Source organism: Rhinolophus hipposideros (assembly GCF_964194185.1).
Source record: "Rhinolophus hipposideros genome assembly, chromosome: 8".
NCBI classification, from domain to species: domain Eukaryota; kingdom Metazoa; phylum Chordata; class Mammalia; order Chiroptera; family Rhinolophidae; genus Rhinolophus; species Rhinolophus hipposideros.
The window spans coordinates 9,129,808-9,148,188 of NC_138054.1; the positions used below are offsets into that span (position 1 = coordinate 9,129,808).

The window sequence follows — 18,381 nt, forward strand, 5'->3', positions numbered from 1 at the left end:
AGTCTATTTTATTCCATTACTACTCCCATCTTTCTTTGTTCTGAGAGCCATTCAAATACACAAAATGTAGCCAACAGTATAACCACGGGCAACAGTTAACATTAGATTGAAAAATGTAGTTAAAGGTCAATTTTGCTTTGCACACATTTTCTAGATGACAAATTAAACTTTATCTCTGTGTCTTTTATATATATATATATATATATATATATATATATATATATATATGTATATGTATATATACACACACACACACATATACCTATAGTCTAAAACCTCTGCCACTTCAAAGCCTTGGCAAAAGCCAGATATGGCAGTAAAAACAAAAAAAAAGTACTTAAAGAGCCATATTTCAAATGTTTTGCTAACTAGTTAAGCACTGAAAGTGAAATAAAGACTAAAAGGTTTGTTGCCTTTAAAGAATATAAAGAACTTTTATTTTTCTCTGAGTTCTGTCTGAAAAATGCATCTTTGTGTGACTTTCACCTGGTTAATTTTATTATCTCAAAAAAAGGAAATAACCAGGGTGGCTGCTTATGCATGTAGGTTTCACAGATTCTGTACTAGTTCTTAGTGAAATTCAACGTTTCAGTATATTCTAAAATAGTAATTTTAATATGTATTCCATAAAAAAATAGTTCAGTAATATTCTGACATAACAGTAAGAAATATATTTCAGACTAAAATATTCTAAGGGCTTTATTATTCCTTGAGGCCCTTTTTTAAAACACAAAAACAAAAAACAATGAGACAATCTTTTAATTTAGAAAGTCATGAATGGGCAGGATTCTCAAGGGTTTCGCCAACTCTAATGGCCACAGCAGGTCTCTTACCCATAGAGCGACTACCTGCAGCTTAAACAAATGATTGAGCTGGCATGGACAAAACACCACCTTACATTTGAAGTGATGTACAATCTGCAGAGCAGTTTCACATAAATGACATAACATATCATGTAAGTAGAATATCAGTCCATCAGGTAAGTAGAACAGGTATCTATTTTGCAGATTAGGACCCTGAAGCTCCGGGTTTTTCCAAGGACATACAGCTAGCTAACAAAGGCAACAACCAGAAATAGAAGACACCGGGCCTTTTTACCTAATCCGGTCATTTTCCTACTTATATGGTTAATACAGCAAATGTGAAAAAGTTTAAAGTGATAAGAGGAACCACTGCAATTATAGTTTAATTTTAGGTTAGTTCTACACAAGAATGAAAAGAACTGTCATTTTATCAGAATCCTAACTGCTCTGACAGTGTCTTAGACAGGGAGACCAATCTCATGAGTGCATCTTCATGCAGATCTGCTTAAATCATACAGCAACATGTTAGATAGAGAGGCAATATGCCGCACGCAACACCCCTTCTTATGTTTATTTTGAAAGCCAAAAGAGTTACATGTGTTACAGCCAGTAAAAGCCAGTGTTCTTACAGAAAAAGTCTCTCTGCTTTGCAAACACAGAAACACTCCTGGTGCCTTCAAGAACACACTGTTTAATATACCGTGTTTCCCCGAAAATAAGACCGAGTCTTATATTAATTTTTGTTCCAAAAGACCCATTCAAGTGTATTTTCAGGGGATGTCTTAGTTTTTCATGTACAACAATCTACATTTATTCAAATACCATCATGTCATCTTTTTCTGGAACATCGTAATAACATACGAAATGTGTCTGTCTGGCTGACGATCTTAACTAGGGCTTATTTTCAGAGAAACACGGTAGCAATCAAGGTTCTGCACAGCCGTCCTTCTTCGGAAATGCCATTTCACTACTCTACACACCAGCTCCGTGAGACTGCTGGCTTCCCATGCCTCCTGCCTTTGCTTACATGATACCCCTCACCCTGCATCTGTCTTCCCGTCTTCTAACAATTGAATCCCCACTCACTGATCAAGGTTGGGCTCGAATGCCACCATCTTCCTAATAAATTACTCCTTTTGCCGAGATCCTACAAAGTTCTTTGTAATGTAACCACAGCTCTTATCCTACATGATAGTAGCGCTAGTGGTTTGGGACCCCTAGACTTTTATCTCCTGAGTGTATGAATTGCCTTAAACTAAAATCTTTCACCCCCAGGGTCACCTAGCAAAGTGGAGAAAAAGATGAGCTGTCTAGCCAGGCATGGCTGATTTAAGCCCTGGGCCTGCCTTTACAGTGCTCTCTGGACACTGCAAAGAGACATGTTCCTGCCTGCGGCTCTACCCTGACTGTTGTCACCGTGCTCAGCAATGGCCCTGCTGCTGACCTGCTTGATGGGATCAATCCTACTCCTTGCAGGCAGTCTTTCCACCTGGCTTACATGCCAAGTCCTTTCAGGAGGCTTGATTCATCAAATTGTTGAATGTTTAAATTTTATATCAATATTTAAAGTTGAGCAAAGAGTGCAGAAATTTAAACTCTGGCAAGGTTCATTCCATTCTATGTTTATATAGTGCCAGATCTGAGCCGTTATTGTGGATTAACCACAACACATTCCAGAGAGATGGTGATAGTAATACTCATTGATACACACACATGCAAAAAAGTGTGTATTTTAAAGTGACTTAGTATTTTTAAGATTTCTTTATAAGTGTATCTTTGTTAGTTTAGTGCAATGAAAAAGTTATAAAATACTTCAATAAAACTTAAAAGTGAAAACACCAAATTATCACAGGAACTTAAATTTTTGTGCTATTTTTCCACATCTGAATTTAGTTAAGATATAATTCAAATAAGCAAAGCACTACCCAGCAAGTGATTCATACTCTTATGACTATTCATTAAATAACCCATCCACAGACATGAATGCTTCCTTTTCTAGGAGAAATATACATAATATACTCAATGTTTCAGGCATAAAGGAAAGATTTATATTTCTAATCTGGTGAGTATTTTTTGTTCCATGTAAAATTCCTATTCTCTCTCCTCCCTGAGACAAATACCACCTTCAAGGAAAAGAAGGAAATGTTGAAAAGGTGAAAAAAGAGGTCTGCCATCTGCATTATAAAACCACGTGCCCATACCTCCTCAACACATCTTCAGTCAATTAGTCATTTTTAAATCTTTAAAAATCACTGCAAAAAAGAAAACAAATTCAGATATATATATTTTTTTAAATCAAAAGCAACTGCTAATATGATAAAAGCCCTGAAGTTACAGGCTCCATTATCCAAGTAATCTACTTTTACCTTTTTCCGTTCCTGCTCCCTCTCTTGGAGTCGACAGACTGAGTCAGTAGCTACTTGCACTGAAATAAAACACAGAATAGGTTTTCATTCAGCATCTCTTGTTGAAGGAGGGAAGTACCTGGGGAAAAAAAATACTTGGATTGTTTTAGATCTCAAAAAACTATGCAAAAAACTGGTATTACTTTGGTTGTCACAGGGTGGCCAGAAGAAAAAAAAGATGTTTTGCCCACATATTCAGGATGTTGTACACCATGATTCTTGAGCTTTGAGCTGCAAGCCAAAGGCATTTCAATACAAATTCCAATGACAAGTTCTCAGCAATGACCTCAGAGTTCTTTAAAAGATAAAACACCAGATAAATGTACCATTACACTTTGATTGATTATGCCTTTACCACGCCTCTCCAATTCACCAGCACCCGCTTCTGTCTCATTAGGACCACTGCTCTCGTCTTCTAATTCATCCTGGCTGCCACTGCCAGATTCACATTTCTCTGGATTGTTTTCAGAGTCATTTCCCTTTCTAAAGGACCAAAACTGCTAGTAATAATTATTAGTTATTTATTGAGTAGTACTATGCACCAACACCTGTGCTAAGTACCTTCCATGAGGAGTATTACTCCTCTTAATCCCACTTTCCTTTTTAGGAGAGGATTTTCCTTTAGGAGAGGATCACTACCCCATATTACAGTTTTGGCATCTGTAACCAGGGTGGCCGGAGGGCTCAGTTGGTCAGAGCGTGAGCTCTTAACAACAAAGTTGCCGGTTCAATTCCCGCATGGGATGGTGGGCTGTGGCCCCTGCAACTAAAGACTGAAAACGGTGACTGGACTTGGAGCTGAGCTGAGCCCTCCACAACTAGATGGAAGGACAACGACTTGACTTGGAGCTGATGGGTCCTGGAAAAAGACACTGTTCCCCACCAAAAAATTAAAAACAACAACAAAAAAACTGAGGTGTCAAGAGGTGAGTGTCACTCAAAAAGGTAATAATGACTAACAGTACAGAAAGCAGGATTTAAAATCAGATCTCACACTCTAAAGATTTGATTCTTATCCTCAACACTATTCTTCATGATTTCATCAATGAAACCGGTTTTAATCCATCAGTTATTCAAACCTTTTCATTTCCTGGAGCTACTCTATTTCCGTAGACAAATGTTTTCACTTACCTCCCTGTGTAACACGCAAGCTAAGAGTCAGACGTAGTCAAATCAGGAGCTGAGCATTATGGATGTACCACTGATCCGGGCATCCGTGCATGCTCATTCATTGATGCGTCAACTATTTATTAAGCATCTGCTGTGTACCAGATGCTGTCACTGTTACTGCTACTCATCTCTCAGCACCTTACTCATTTGTAAAATGAACATAACTAATAAGAGGACTTCAGAATTGACACGAGAATTAAATTAGACAACACAGTAGATATTATGCTTAAAATAATTTAAATATTAACATTAAAAGCCACTTAGTGGGTGTCCGGTTAGCTCTGTTGGTCAGAGCGTGGTGCTGGCAGTGCCGAGGTTGTCAGTTCCATCCCCACATGGGCCACTGTGAGCTGCGCCCTCCTTAATAAATAAATGCCATTTAGAGTAGTTCTTCACTCAGAGTAAGCAAATCAGTAATAGATCAGTGTATAATATTCTATTTAAAAGCATTACTGACAGCTGTTATTCTGACACCTCTTACCAAAATACTTTTTCATCTGTGTAAAGCATATGTAAAATTAATGGCATGTGTATTACTGACAGATGTAAGCAGTCAAGAAATATTATCGTTACCACTATTCTATTTACTGAAAGTCCTTCCCTCATTCCTTTCCCCTAATTAAAATGTTTTACTTGTTTCAAAAGCCCAGTTGAAGGTTTATGGCTTTCATAAAACTCTTCCACATTAACCCTTTCCCTATAAATATTTTCTCTCATTCAGTATGTGATATCCCTCCGCTTCATCTTGCATTTGCTTCAACAGAGGTTTACCTACTGGTTTTACAGTTATGTCTACCTCAATCTGGTCCCAACTAGGTCACAAGTTGCATAACAGGGCTGGGACTGAGATTTCTCTTTCAAAATATGTTAGGCCTTATCCTGTGAGAATATGGTAAAGAGGAAGATTCTGCTTTTACAAAGCCATTTGTTATCGGGAACCGTTCACTTTAGTTCTATCAAAGATAATATTTTAGTACTGAAAATTAGGTTCCTAATCATTGTTCTAACAAAAAGATGAAAACAAAACAAAAAGGAGTTGATTAGATCTGCCTTTTTTCTGTGGCATATTAATATTACATCATCTTTCCTGAGCAATGGTTTTATCATTTCCTGGTTGGTTTTCTTTTTCTTTTTTTTCTGGGCTCTGAATATAACTTTTAAAAAAAGTCCATTTTGTGGTCTTCGGGTGCTTCAATTATTTTCAGGTCTTTCTGGGTTTAATCTAACAAGAGTTACAGGACTATGACATTTATTTTGTCATTTGTTACATCCTTTAAAAATCTAATTAGAACACATCTGACAAAAACCACACTTTCGTTCCTTATCGGGATTGTCTTTGTGCTTAGACAAAACATCCATTTTTAGAAAATGAAGTCCCTTTGCAGTAACTTACTTTTTAATTCTTTAGCCACAAAATAAAAAAGGGTTTACTTTCTGAATTTAATGAAATCTGCTTTTCTAAAGTCTAAGAAAATCACCTGACTCCATCAAACATTCCCTTTCTTCACAATTAGACTAAGAGGAAAAGGCCCATTTATCCAAACTTTCCTATCACTTCGACAGGACTTACTAGTTATACCTAATTCCATGGGAAGCAGTTGCCCTGTTCTATTTTAGGAGACTAACCCTGACTTTAAAAAGTCAAGAATTTATCAAATTATTTTCTCTCAACCAAAAGATTATTCGAGATTAGTACCACAAACACAGTAACTGTGCCACATACAACAGTTAACGTCCCTACTGTCTTCATGTAAAAGAAACAAATTCGTTCTGTCATAGTGTGTATGTGTAAACCTCAAACACATACATAAGAAAATAATTTGGTTTGGTATTAGAAGCAGATGTTGGCTGAACTCTCATTCATTATTTTCAATAAACAATTACTTAGTGCCTACAATGTACCAGCCACTGTTCTAGGTGCCAGGGCAAATGCAGAGAGCAGAATCCCTGAGCTCATGGAACTTTTATTTTACTTGAGGAGACCGATAGCATATAGGTAAGTATTTAGCATGTCAGGTGGTGATGGAAGCTATGGAGAAAAACAAAGCAAGGAAGGGAGGCCAGAGAATGCCACAGAGGAAGAGAGGAAGAGAAGCAAGAGGGAGGGGAAGGAAGGGGAAGAGAAGGGTAGAGAGGAGGGAAGGAGGGAGGTGGAGTTGACAGAGAAGAGGGGGAGACAGAGCATTCCAGAGACAAAGAAGAGATGGGGGTGGGGGAGGGGAGAGAGACAGGGGTTCAGGTTTCTCAGCCTGAGCAGCTAGGTGAATGGTGATGCCATTACTGAAATAGGACAGAATGAGGTAAAAGCAGACTCGAGGAAAGAATTCAAGTTTGGTTCTGGACATGTTATACTGAAATGCTTATTAGAAATCTAAGTGGACTAGGCAGTTGGATGTAAAAGTTTAAAATTCCGGGGAGGGGTCCAGAGTGAAAACACAAATGTGGAATTAATGACTGGCATACAGATGATATTTAAAGCTGTGATTCTAGATGAGATCACCATCAAGTGCGTACAGACAGAAAAGACAGCCCAGAACTAAGCGGCAGGGCACCCGAGGCTCCAAGTCAAGGAGAGAAGCAGGCACCAACCAAGGAGGCTGAGAAGGAGGAGTCTGCATGGTAGGAGAAAATCCAAGAGAAAGTTTAGGTCTCAGAAGAAAAGGTGGACTTTGCTCATTACCTTCTCAAAGATGCACAGAAGCAATAATATCCTAAAGGTGAAAGACCTTGAGCTCTGGAGCAGGAGAATTAGGTTTGCATGTAGTTCCTCTAATTATTATTGGAGAACCATGGAGGTGAAACCACTACTATAAATTTCAGTTTCCTCAACTATAAAGTGAGAAGGATGACAAATATTTATTTCACCGAGTTATGATAGTCAATCATGAAAATACAGGTGAAAATTCTAACTAGTAAAGTGACACAAAAATTAGTTATTTTAAATCAGGAGTTCTTAAAAGATTTCTAGGTAAAGAGGTAGAGTGTAGCAAAATCAGATTAACTTAGTCCCGTACGTACCTCACAAAATAAATAAGCTAAAAAAGAGGGGAAAAAATGCCATCCTTTACTTAGCAAGGAAGAATTATAATCATATACTATAAACTTTGAAAAGTGGTGGCCATGAATGGGAACACAGATTCTAATGAAGAACTGTGAGCTCCTCAGCGCACCATAACTACTCCACTCCCAAAAGTAGAAAAAGAGAATGAGTTCACGAAATTCTCAGAACTCTTAATATGTTTCATTTGTAGAGAAACAGATATGGGAAGGGGGAAGGAACATAACATGTGAGAGGCAGATAAGACAGACAAAGCATCCATTCGAAAAGAAACCTAATGAAGTTCTCCACTGGTACTTTGTAATACAAAAAAACAATCTGAATGTATTAAAAGAGATGAAACATACAGCATGAAATGAAAAATGAGACTGCAAAGCTAAGGAAACAAACTGAGAACTATGACAACATCATTACAGATCTAATAAATCAGAAACAGAAAGGAACTGAACAGTGTAAGACTAAATAAACAACTGGCAGCACTGTAACTATAAAACAGAAAGCAAACACTATAAACTCTGCCAAAGTTAAGATTCACAAGTGAGAGGCCGGGAAGATATATATGCAAGAGAAAAGGTACATAAAGTCTTAACCCCTCATCTCTCATGGCATTAATTGATGCAGAAACAGAAACATGATTCTAACTTTAGAGTATTTTTATCACTTTTCTTTGAATGATCTTTTACTACTATCTTTTTTTTTTTTTAATAGTGAAAAAGCAGTTTATTAGAAGAAAAAGTACACTCCAAAGGGTTTGGAGTAGCCCCTGAGCAAAAGCAAGGCTCTACTACTATCTTTTATGGTAAAGAAACACAACGCATTTCTTTCAGCTTTACTTAAGTTTTTGTTCTGTTAAATTAAAATAAACTATAAAATTAATACTTTAACTCAAAAATTGTATGAACCTTTCTTATCAGGAATTCTCTGTCCTCCTCATACTTTCCCATCTACTCATTCAGCTATCATCCCTCTATCCATCCTTCCATTTGGATATACACAAAGATGTCTGAATGATGTTCTCCAAAGTTAAAAAGCAATGATTATCTTCTAAGGAGTTATTAAGGTGATTTATTGCTTTCTTCTTTTTCTTTCTTCTTTTCTGCATTTCTTTTTCTTGTTAAACATTTATCCTTTGCTTAAACAATAAAAAAAAGTCACTGTTCTTAAAATGGGAGAAGGGGGCAGGAAGAGAGAGAAATTCTTTTACTATGTCTGTGTTAGGGAAATTGAATGAGGAATAACCTGAGGCTTTCTGTTCTTCTTACTCTCTAAAATCAACGACTGGGTCCTGATACCAAGGCAAGATCTCTAGAAAACAAACCTGGTGAATCTGTAAGTGTATTAAGTGATTACCAAGTAGAACAGAGACACTACCAGTGTGGCGAGGATGAGAAAAAAGGAAAGGCTGCATCTTGATGATATGGGTGGCCTTATGTACTTTCCTAGAGCTCACCTACTTTTTGTGATGAAGGAACCATAGGACAGTTTTAATTCTAAAGCCTCTGCTCACCCAAAGACACTGCACGCAGGTGGTGCTACACGGCCAAAAGAAGAAACAGTTCCGAGCTGAGGACTCTGTAAGGTCTCCATTCAAATAATCTGAGATGTCCCCAATTTTCTGTTCCAGTGACTTAGTTTTCAGTGCCATGTTAGACCAAGACCCACAGCGGCAGAGTTCGGAGAAGCAGCTGATGGTGCTCCTTACACAGCTCTCAAACATGCACAGAAGAGAGAAACGTGGCAGTTCTACCATCAGGCACAGAACAAAACTCAACTCACCACTAGTCTTGTCAAGTATTACTTACCGTGTTTCCCCGAAAATAAGACCTAGCTGGACAATCAGCTCTAATGAGTCTTCGGGAGCAAAAATTAATATAAGATCCGGTCTTATTTTACTATAAGATCGGCTCTTATATACTATAATATAAAATAAAATATAATGATATGATATGATATGATATAACACAGGGTCTTATGTTAATTTTTGATGGACATTAGAGCTGATTGTCCAGCTAGGTCTTATTTTCCGGGAAACAGGATAGATCAGAATATATTCCATATATATTAGGTTGGTGCAATAGTAACTGCAGTTTTTGTAATTAAAAACGCAATTACTTTTGCACCAACCTAATACATTCGCTTGCATGATTTTGCACAACTCCTGATCGATCAGCAGTGAAAACAAGCCAGCACCATGACTTAAAAAGTCAAGTTTTTAAACATGAAATTCCCTAGGAACAATAGCTGGGGACCAGGCCAATTTTTAAAACTACATGAGTTTCACAAGCAGGTAATTATCTCCATTATACCTGTGCTGTTCGGGATAATCACTGCAAGAAAATACTTATGTGGGAGCCCACTGACGGAGCCTTTCCTGCTCCCAGCTTTCCTGCTTGGTTTCTAAAGTGGCCCACGGATGTTAAAACCTTAATTATTAACTTTGCATTTTATGTGTTTTAATCCTTCCTTTCAGAATACATTTGCAGTCTGGATTCCATATTACCAGTAGTACTTTTATACTTCATTGTGAAGGCCCTACTTTTAAAAGGCTAGTACTCATATCAGAAATAACTTCAGCCCAGGAATGAAACAAGTCAAAATAACTGTTCATTGATTTTTTAACAGGTTTTACCCAATTTATTTTTATATACTCTAAGTGTGGAAGAGGAAAGTTACAGGCACATCTTGAATACATACATAAGCATTCTTATTAATAATAATTTGAATTTTACTTGCAGTATATCTAGAATGTGTGTCAAGGTTAAGGATGTGACAGCATGAGCAAACAAGGGTAAGTCCGTAGTAAAATGCAAACGCCTAAAGTTAACTTTAGACTTTTTGCTGTTCTACTCGGAAACCAAGTGTGATGGTGTCCAGCACTATCTCCTTTCAGCACTAGAGTTCACAAGACTAACTTGGATGTGCACACACAGACTTAATTAACCCGATAATTAGCCAGGGTCGCTCTGCTGCTTTCCTTCACAGATCATTTATGTGTGTGTATGGCACTGGCCAGTTTTGTTTTCTTTCTTCCCCCCAGAAAGACATTGTTTTATCTGCACTTCAGTGATCCATCATTATTTCCCAGCATTATCCTTGGACAAGCTGAATATTGTCAATAGAAATCCAAGAAGAAGCCTTACATTTCTGATATACTTCTAATTTTAAAAAGTTACTAATAAAACTTTTATATTATGGTTTGACATGTTTAATAAATATTCTTTTTGATTACCTCTTCAAATTAAAATATTTTGCTTAATGAAAAGAAGCGATAAAATACTAATATTTATGACAGGATTATTTTTGAAAAAAGTTACACAAAAAAACAAAACTAGTGTTTTTGGAAAAAACCCTAATTGCTTTTTGGAAAAGTTTTATTTCATACCTAATTCCTGGTTATCAACTTTTTCTTATAAGATTTATTATTTAAGCTAAAAATGTTTCCATTTTCTCACATCCTAAAAGGATAATCTTATGCCTCCAGAGGCACACGTCTCACTTTGGAGATTAATGTTCTTACATCAATGACAATACACATTAATCACTAGGTAAACACTTTCTTCTATGTTCTGGTTAAGAATTCTCTCTCTACATCCCACCAAAATACATTTTGGCATAGCACTCATTTGAAGTAAAGCAATATAAAAAAATTGCTGGCTTACATCTCTGGAGAACTTGGTTTAAGTTGTCTTGCATTGTTTCTCTACATTTGGGAAGAGTATGTTCATTTGTTTCATGGATCATATTCCTCAAATTTTCAAGAACTCGCATTTCTCGAAGACCACGTTTTTCCTATTAAAAGAAAATAAGTGACTAGTACTTATTGTGTCTTAAATCTTAGTAATTACTTTCTGGGATTTCCACCCAGGTTTTGGTTGTTATGTTATTACTGAAATTTACACAGCCTTCTTCTAATTATTTGGAAATAAATGAGGTCACAACCTGGAGGCATTTTTTTATTATGAAAGGCTTCAAAAGTTGCAATATGAGTAATATTTTTATAGTACTATTTTAAAAAGGGCATGAGAAATACTAAAAGAACAAGAAAAGAGGCCTAGATTGCCACATATTTCATTCTGTACAGCAAAGAAAGAAATTAGATACCCTTGTTTGATTTTCAATTTTATTTTTTGTTCTTTCCATAGTATACTCCATATTTTTTAACCTGATTCCATTTTCCTCCAGTAAAAATATGAAGTAGTAATATCTACTTCCCCGTGCAGAAAAGACTAAGACTACCATCCTCAGAAAGGCCTGCTTGCAAGGTTGGCCTTTGGCTGTGAGCTGGGAACCTGACCAGGAAGCAGTTTCTTACACTCCTTTCACACTATCTGTAAATGTAAGGCACCTCTTCCCTTCTGGGAGCCTGGAACTTGGATACATGCTGGGCAGACACTGCCTACTTGCCCAGTGCTAAGAAAAACCCTGGCTCCCAGGCCAAGGCAAGCTTCCCTGGTAGACAACATTTCACGCTTGTTATCCTGGCTCATTGCTGGGACAATGAAGCACATCTGTGTGACTCCACTGGGAGAGGACCCTTAGAAGCTTCTGCTTAGTTTCCTTTAAACTCCCCCACCACGCACCGTTCCCTATGATGGTTCTGCTCTATATTCTTTTGCCATAATAGCACTTAGCCACCGGTACGATCATATGCTGAGTCCTTGAGTTCTTCTAGTGAATCACTGAACCTGGGGGTGGTCCTAATAGCCCCCCACCCCACTTGAGGGTAGACTAGTCTTAGTGACTTGCTTCCAAAGAATATAGTTGGAAAATTTGACAGTGGAAACATTTTGACAGTGGAAACAATGAAAGTTGACATCATCAGAGATGTCACGGTGATAGCACCCCCTGACGTAATGTGATGAGAAGGGCAATTTACCTTTGTGGTACTCTTCCACAACACTCATAACCCCACTCCAAGCTTTAAAAAAAATCAGATAAACCCAGATTAGGGGACATTCTACAGGATACTGGCCAGTGCTCAAGACTGTCAAGATTATGAAAACCAAGGAAAGACTATGAAACTGTCACAGACCAAAGAATGACAGGCATGACAATTAAATGCAATGTGGTAGGTACCCAGGATTAGATCCTGGAACAGAGAGAGGACTGTAATGGAAAAACTAGTCCCATCCATATCAAATCTACTGTTTCACTAATAGTAATGCACCAATGTCGGTTTCTTAGTTTTCACCAGTGTAGCATGGTAACACAGGACATGAATAATGGGAGAAAATGGGTGAGAGGTATCTAAGAACTCTTTGTACTGTCTTAGCAATTTTACTGTAATTCTAAAATTAATATAAAACAAAACACTTATTTTAAAAAAAGAAGAGTGGTAAATTTGATTGTAAGGAAATAAAAAAGAGTTATGGTACCGGGTTTTAATTTTGTTTTCAGACATTCTTATGGAGTACCTGTGGCCAGAATTTTACTCTTCCTAATTTTTCCATAATAAAAAATTTAAAACTTACACAAAAGTTGAAAAAGAATAAAATCATGAATCCTCATGTACCTATCACCAAACTTCAAAAATTCTCAACTCATGGCTGATTTTGTTCCCTTTATAACACTCCATACACCCCCATAACCCATAATCCTAGATTCTTTTGAAGAAGATCCCAGACAGTGTATTATTTTGACTGTAAACATTTTAACATCTACCTATAAAAGACAAGAAATACTCTTTTAAAAAAGATGTAAGACCACCTCTTCTCCCTCCTCTTTCTCTCATACACACACTCAACAAATCTTTAATAACATTAAAAATCAAGGTAGCATTCCCTCAAATGTCACATAAATGTTCTCTTTTTATCCCTGTTTATTTAAAACAGAATCCAAATAAGATTCTTATAATGCAATTGGTTGAGGTTTCCTAAATTTTTTTTAATTTATAGATTTGCCTTACATCACTTTTTTTCCCTTGCAATTTGTTGAAAAAAAGTGAGTCATTTGTTCTGCAGTTTCGACAGTCTGTTTTTTGTTCAATGACTCCCCATGGTGTAATTTAACATGTTCCTTTGTCTCTTCTCTTTCCTGTAATTAGTAGTTAGAACTAGCGACGATCAGATTCAGGGTTTTATTTTTTGTTTATAAAGAATATTTCTGAGGTGAGTTGTGTACTTTCAACAGGATGTTGCTAGCATTCTGTCTTCATTTATTAGCAGGAATACCTCCATAAAGAGAAATTTCCTCTCATCAACTATTTGGTTACTCTGAGGAATGCTCATATATGAGAGGCAAAACAAACACTTGATCATTTCCCTTCATTTACCAGTTTTAAAAACAATGATTTGGTTCTCTCGTATTCTCTAAAGGTTTTTGATTATTTTACATGTTCCTGTGCCTCACAGATTTAAAAACATTTGAACTTTTTCATCCATTATAGTACCTCTCCTATTGGTGCTTAAATTATCCTGTCTTTGTCCAGTGGCAGGCTATTTTGGAATGGTCTGGAACACTAGACAAAACGCTGGTGTTCCTTAGTATTACAGCTTCTGTGCTTTCTGTTATGACCTGATGCTCCAGGCTCATCTTGCATATTTCCTGGCCCAGACTTAGAACCAGTAGATTTCCAAACACCACTAATATTTAAAAATGGTATGGGGATGTAAAGTACAGCATAGGAAATACAGTGATTCATATTGTAATAACTATATATGGTTTCAGATGGGTACTAGATTTATCCAGATAATCACTTTGTAAGTTATATAAATGTCGAATCACTATGTTGTATATCTGAAACTAATATAATATTGTATGTCAACTGTAATTAAAAAATAATTTAAAAAAATGACATTTAGTTCTGTTTAAACACTAAAGTTTGAGTCCCTTTTTAGATATCTAAGTAGAGATGCTAACCAGAACACAGAGCCATGTTATACTGCCCACTTTATAACCATCATTTAGTCTTAGTTCTATAAGTAGATATATATTAGGTTGGTGCAAAAGTAGTTACGGTTTCTACAATTATTTTTAACCTTTTAAACCGCAATTACTTTTGCACAAACCTAATATTTAATGCTTACCAAATGTCATTAAGTAAAGTCTCTCCAATTATTTTGGTTGTCGGAAAGTCATTCTGTTGATTATATAACAGATTCCTCAGGAAAGGCACAGCCCTAACAGTGGATCTGTGCTCCCTAGACCTGGGGGTCTGTTTTGCTAGATATAAAACCCCTGGTTGTTACTCCACTGTCTTCTGCATAAGAATGGTAAATCTGTTAATAATCAGATTTTCTTCCTCTAATAAAGGACACGGCCATTTTGTCTGGTTGCCCAAACACATTTTTTTCTATAAAGCCCAGTAGATTTATTAAAGAATGTTTCAGTGTTGGCTGTTCTACGTTAATTTTCCCTGAATGCAGTGCCCCCTTCAATAAAATGTCATTAATGTTTTTATTTCAGGAAACTTTTCTTGAATTCTAGTTTTTACATTTGTTCTATTACATTGCCTCGAGTTTCTTCTCTAGGGGCTCATGATCATGAATATATTGGATATTCTGTATTTATCATCATAAATACTCTTCTCTTACGTTGTTTTTATATCTTTAGTCATGTCTTAAATTTTACAACTTTCTATTTTCAATTTCACTTAATCCATTGGGTTTGTTCACCTTTGTGTTACTTCTAGTTTAGTTTTCATTACTACAATACTTTTCAAAATTTTTTTCCTGATATTTTTCACTTTAATTTAATATTCTCTATTTTATTCAATCATTTATGAATTTTTCTAATTCTGACTTGTATCATTTTTTCTCACTTCTGTAATTTTCTTACATTTCCTAAGCTCATTTAAAGATATTAGGTAACAGTTTTTATCTTTTTCTGTGGTCATATCTTTCTTGCTTTCATTTCCTTAAGGACATTATTCTGCTCTTCATCCTCTAATAAATTTATATATTTGACGCCTGCTTAAAAATTGCAATTAGTTTTCCTCTAGCTTTAGAAGGGAGAAGTTTTAGAACTCCCTTTTTGCTGTTTTACAAAGTGTTCAAATTCCTATAGTTTCTCCAGTGCTGGGCCTTGTTCTGAAAAGGGGTTTTGATTTGTGAGTTACAAACTCACAGACTGCTTCAGCTCCACAAAACTTTCCTGCAGGTTGCTAGCACTCACTCATAAATTGGAGCATGTGAAAACCCTTCCCAGTTTCTGCTGCTCTTCTCAGAATGGCCCATCAAGCTTTCCAGAGATACCTGATGGTAATTTTGAGGTTGTCTAGCACTCGAGGCTTCACAAGTTCCTCTACCGTATTTTCCCGAAAATAAGACCGGGTCTTATATTAATTTTTGCTCCAAAAGATGCATTAGGGAGTATTTTCAGGGATGTCTTATTTTTTCACGTACAACAATCTACATTTATTCAAATACAGTCATGTCATCTTCTTCTGGAACATTGTCATAACATAGTAAATGCATCCATCTGGCTGACAATCTTAATTAACTGGGGCTTATTTTCGGGGTATGTCTTATTTTTGGGGAAACACGGTACCTCCCCTCTACATCCTCCTGCCATAAAAGCGTTTCACCTGTTGATGATTTAGTCATTTTGTATTTTGAAGATAACTTTGCCCCTGGTTTTAAAGATGTTGCCTGGTTTTGCTATCCTAGTTGTTCTGTCTATTTTTATAGACAGATTCAAAGAAGGGGAAAAAAAAAAAACCTACCTATGCCATAGCTGCTGCCATCTTCTCCAGATGACACTGGAATTTGAAAGAATCAAGACTAGGGGAGATTGTTTCATCCCTTATAGTAAATTAATTTCTTTTTTAGGATGCAAGAGAATGGTATCTCAATTCAAATATAAAGACAACAAAGAATTGAGAGGGGAGTTCTACAGTTCCATTCAGAGTACAGGTCTTACTTTGAGATCCGTCAATGGCTTTGGGGTTCTAGAATCCCTTTGAAATTGCACCGAAAAATATATGTATGTCTATACATTTTTCTGGAGGAAAAAAATTCTCCAGGGAGCACATGACCTCCTAAAGTTAAGAATCACTTACTCAAAATTATTTCTGCCTGCTACAGCAGGCAAATTGGTAGACATACATGGTAGTAAGTGAATTTGTAGCCTCACCTCTCTTAATAGCCCATTAGTGATGATAATTTAAACAAATAGACCCAATGATAGCGTTCCATAAGATAGGATATTAGAAATGGTCTCTGTCCTTAAACTTACCTACTGTCTGTTATGTGCTTATTTTTATGCTGATTATTTTTGACTAAGGCATACCATTGACACCTATTACAAAAGAAAGACCACAAACCAACATCTGTTTATTTGTATATGCGTATTATTTCTGGGGTGAAAATTCTCAAAACAAAGCTCAGCATTAATGAAACTTGGTTTCTGATGTGTAACACTTCCAAAAATTACACACGCAGTTAATTTTTCTTAGGTTGAAATTAATAACAAGTGCTCATGTGCTTAAAACTGTGCTTGACACTAAGCACTTAAAAATGTTAACAATTATTAATTATATTAGTATAGTTACTGTAATATTTACATTAAAAATTTGAGAGTACTAGAGAGGAAATGAAAGACCGATATAATAATTTAAAGTTTTCTTTCAATTACAAAACTTGTCAGTCCACAAGAGTTAAAACCATATTGTGTATATACATATATTTATTACATGCCATAGGAGACAGACTTTATCTTGATATTTAATAATCTGACAGGACTTTAATAAATTAAAGTCAGGATGTCAAGTGAAATTCTAGTTTATCTTGCCTTTTAAGGGATTTTCCTTTGATCAATTCAACCCACATTCAAACTCATTAAAATAATTCCTCCCAACTCCTGTAATTACTATACTTATTTGAACACTTTTTTTTTTGCCTCTAATTTTAGAGGCAAAAAAACAAATCATGCATTTTTTCCCTATCTGGCTAACAAGTGTTTTTCCTTCTCGGCTCAAACATCATCCCCTTTATGAAAATTTTCCTCCCAGCTATGCTGGGATTTCTTTCTGGAATTGTTTCCTCCTCTGAGATCTCAAGTACTTTATGGTTATTTTATCCTAACTCCACCATTAAAACTCTTTGTTTATATGTGTTTCTTCTCCCTTGATTGTAAACTTCCTGGAGGTAGAGACTGTTTCTTATTAATTTTTACATGTCTAGTGTGACAGACAGCTTGGGATCTAGTCTCCTCTCTTCCCTAGCAACATCCAAATATTATTTGGTGGAATAAATATGCCTGCAGCACAGACTGCTAGCTGTTTCCCACGTGCCTTCCTTTCTGCTACATGAAATGCAGAAGTCATGGATGGAGCTCCCGAAGCTATCTTATAATGACAAGGATAAGAGCAATACCCCAGGGAGGTAGAAGGAAAAGTCACAAAAAGAGCTGACACTGCAGAGTACCACACCAGCCCCAGGCCCGGGGATTGTGAGAGAAAAATAAACACTCGTTAAAGCCACTATTTTTCAGGTATCTGTTACTATTAACTAAACACATTCCTTACTCACATACCTTAGTACTCAATAACTGTTTAATAAAGCATTCAAAGAACAAAGTTTGACAAAAATGGAACGAGGTATTGTGCAGGACCAGAGACCCCATAAGCAAGCACGTCATAAGTGCCCACTAATGTGGGTCTTTCCTGTTTCACCTGAGGGGCTGTGACATCTCCTCCATGGCGAGAAGGAAAATGGTACAGAAGACAAGGCCTCCACCCACTGACACTACCAGACCGATGCTCTCTGTTCAGAATGTTCTCTGGAATCAAGGGAATAAAAGATTTGTATAAAGTCAGGAGAAAGAGAGTCAACAGTCTAGAAATACTAGCAAACACAAAAAGAGAGCTTAAAATATTAAACTAGAATTTCAATAATTTAAGTAACGCTGCCACCATGTGGCACATATTCCTTTCTCTTAGAAATAAAAGTTTAAAGCGATGATTGTTGCCACGAGTGTTAACTTTTTAAAATACAGGAACTATAAA

The 18,381-nt window shown here is 36.4% G+C and overlaps 1 protein-coding gene across 4 annotated transcripts in view; it reads right to left on the minus strand.

The window, feature by feature from the left end:
* The window catches only part of BLOC1S5 (biogenesis of lysosomal organelles complex 1 subunit 5), a 123,889-nt gene that overhangs the window by 95,193 nt on the left and 10,315 nt on the right, over window positions 1-18,381 (minus strand). For all 4 annotated transcript variants that reach the window (XR_013993782.1, XR_013993783.1, XR_013993784.1 and 1 more), the window contains exons 3-4: window positions 11,096-11,225; window positions 3,170-3,228 (exon numbers count right to left, since the gene is read on the minus strand). Coding sequence is in view for 1 of the 4 variants with exons in the window: in XM_081056155.1 (XP_080912281.1) it covers window positions 3,170-3,228; window positions 11,096-11,225 (189 nt within the window). In the remaining 3 variants the exon portion in view is untranslated. The remainder of the gene's footprint in view (window positions 1-3,169; window positions 3,229-11,095; window positions 11,226-18,381) is intronic.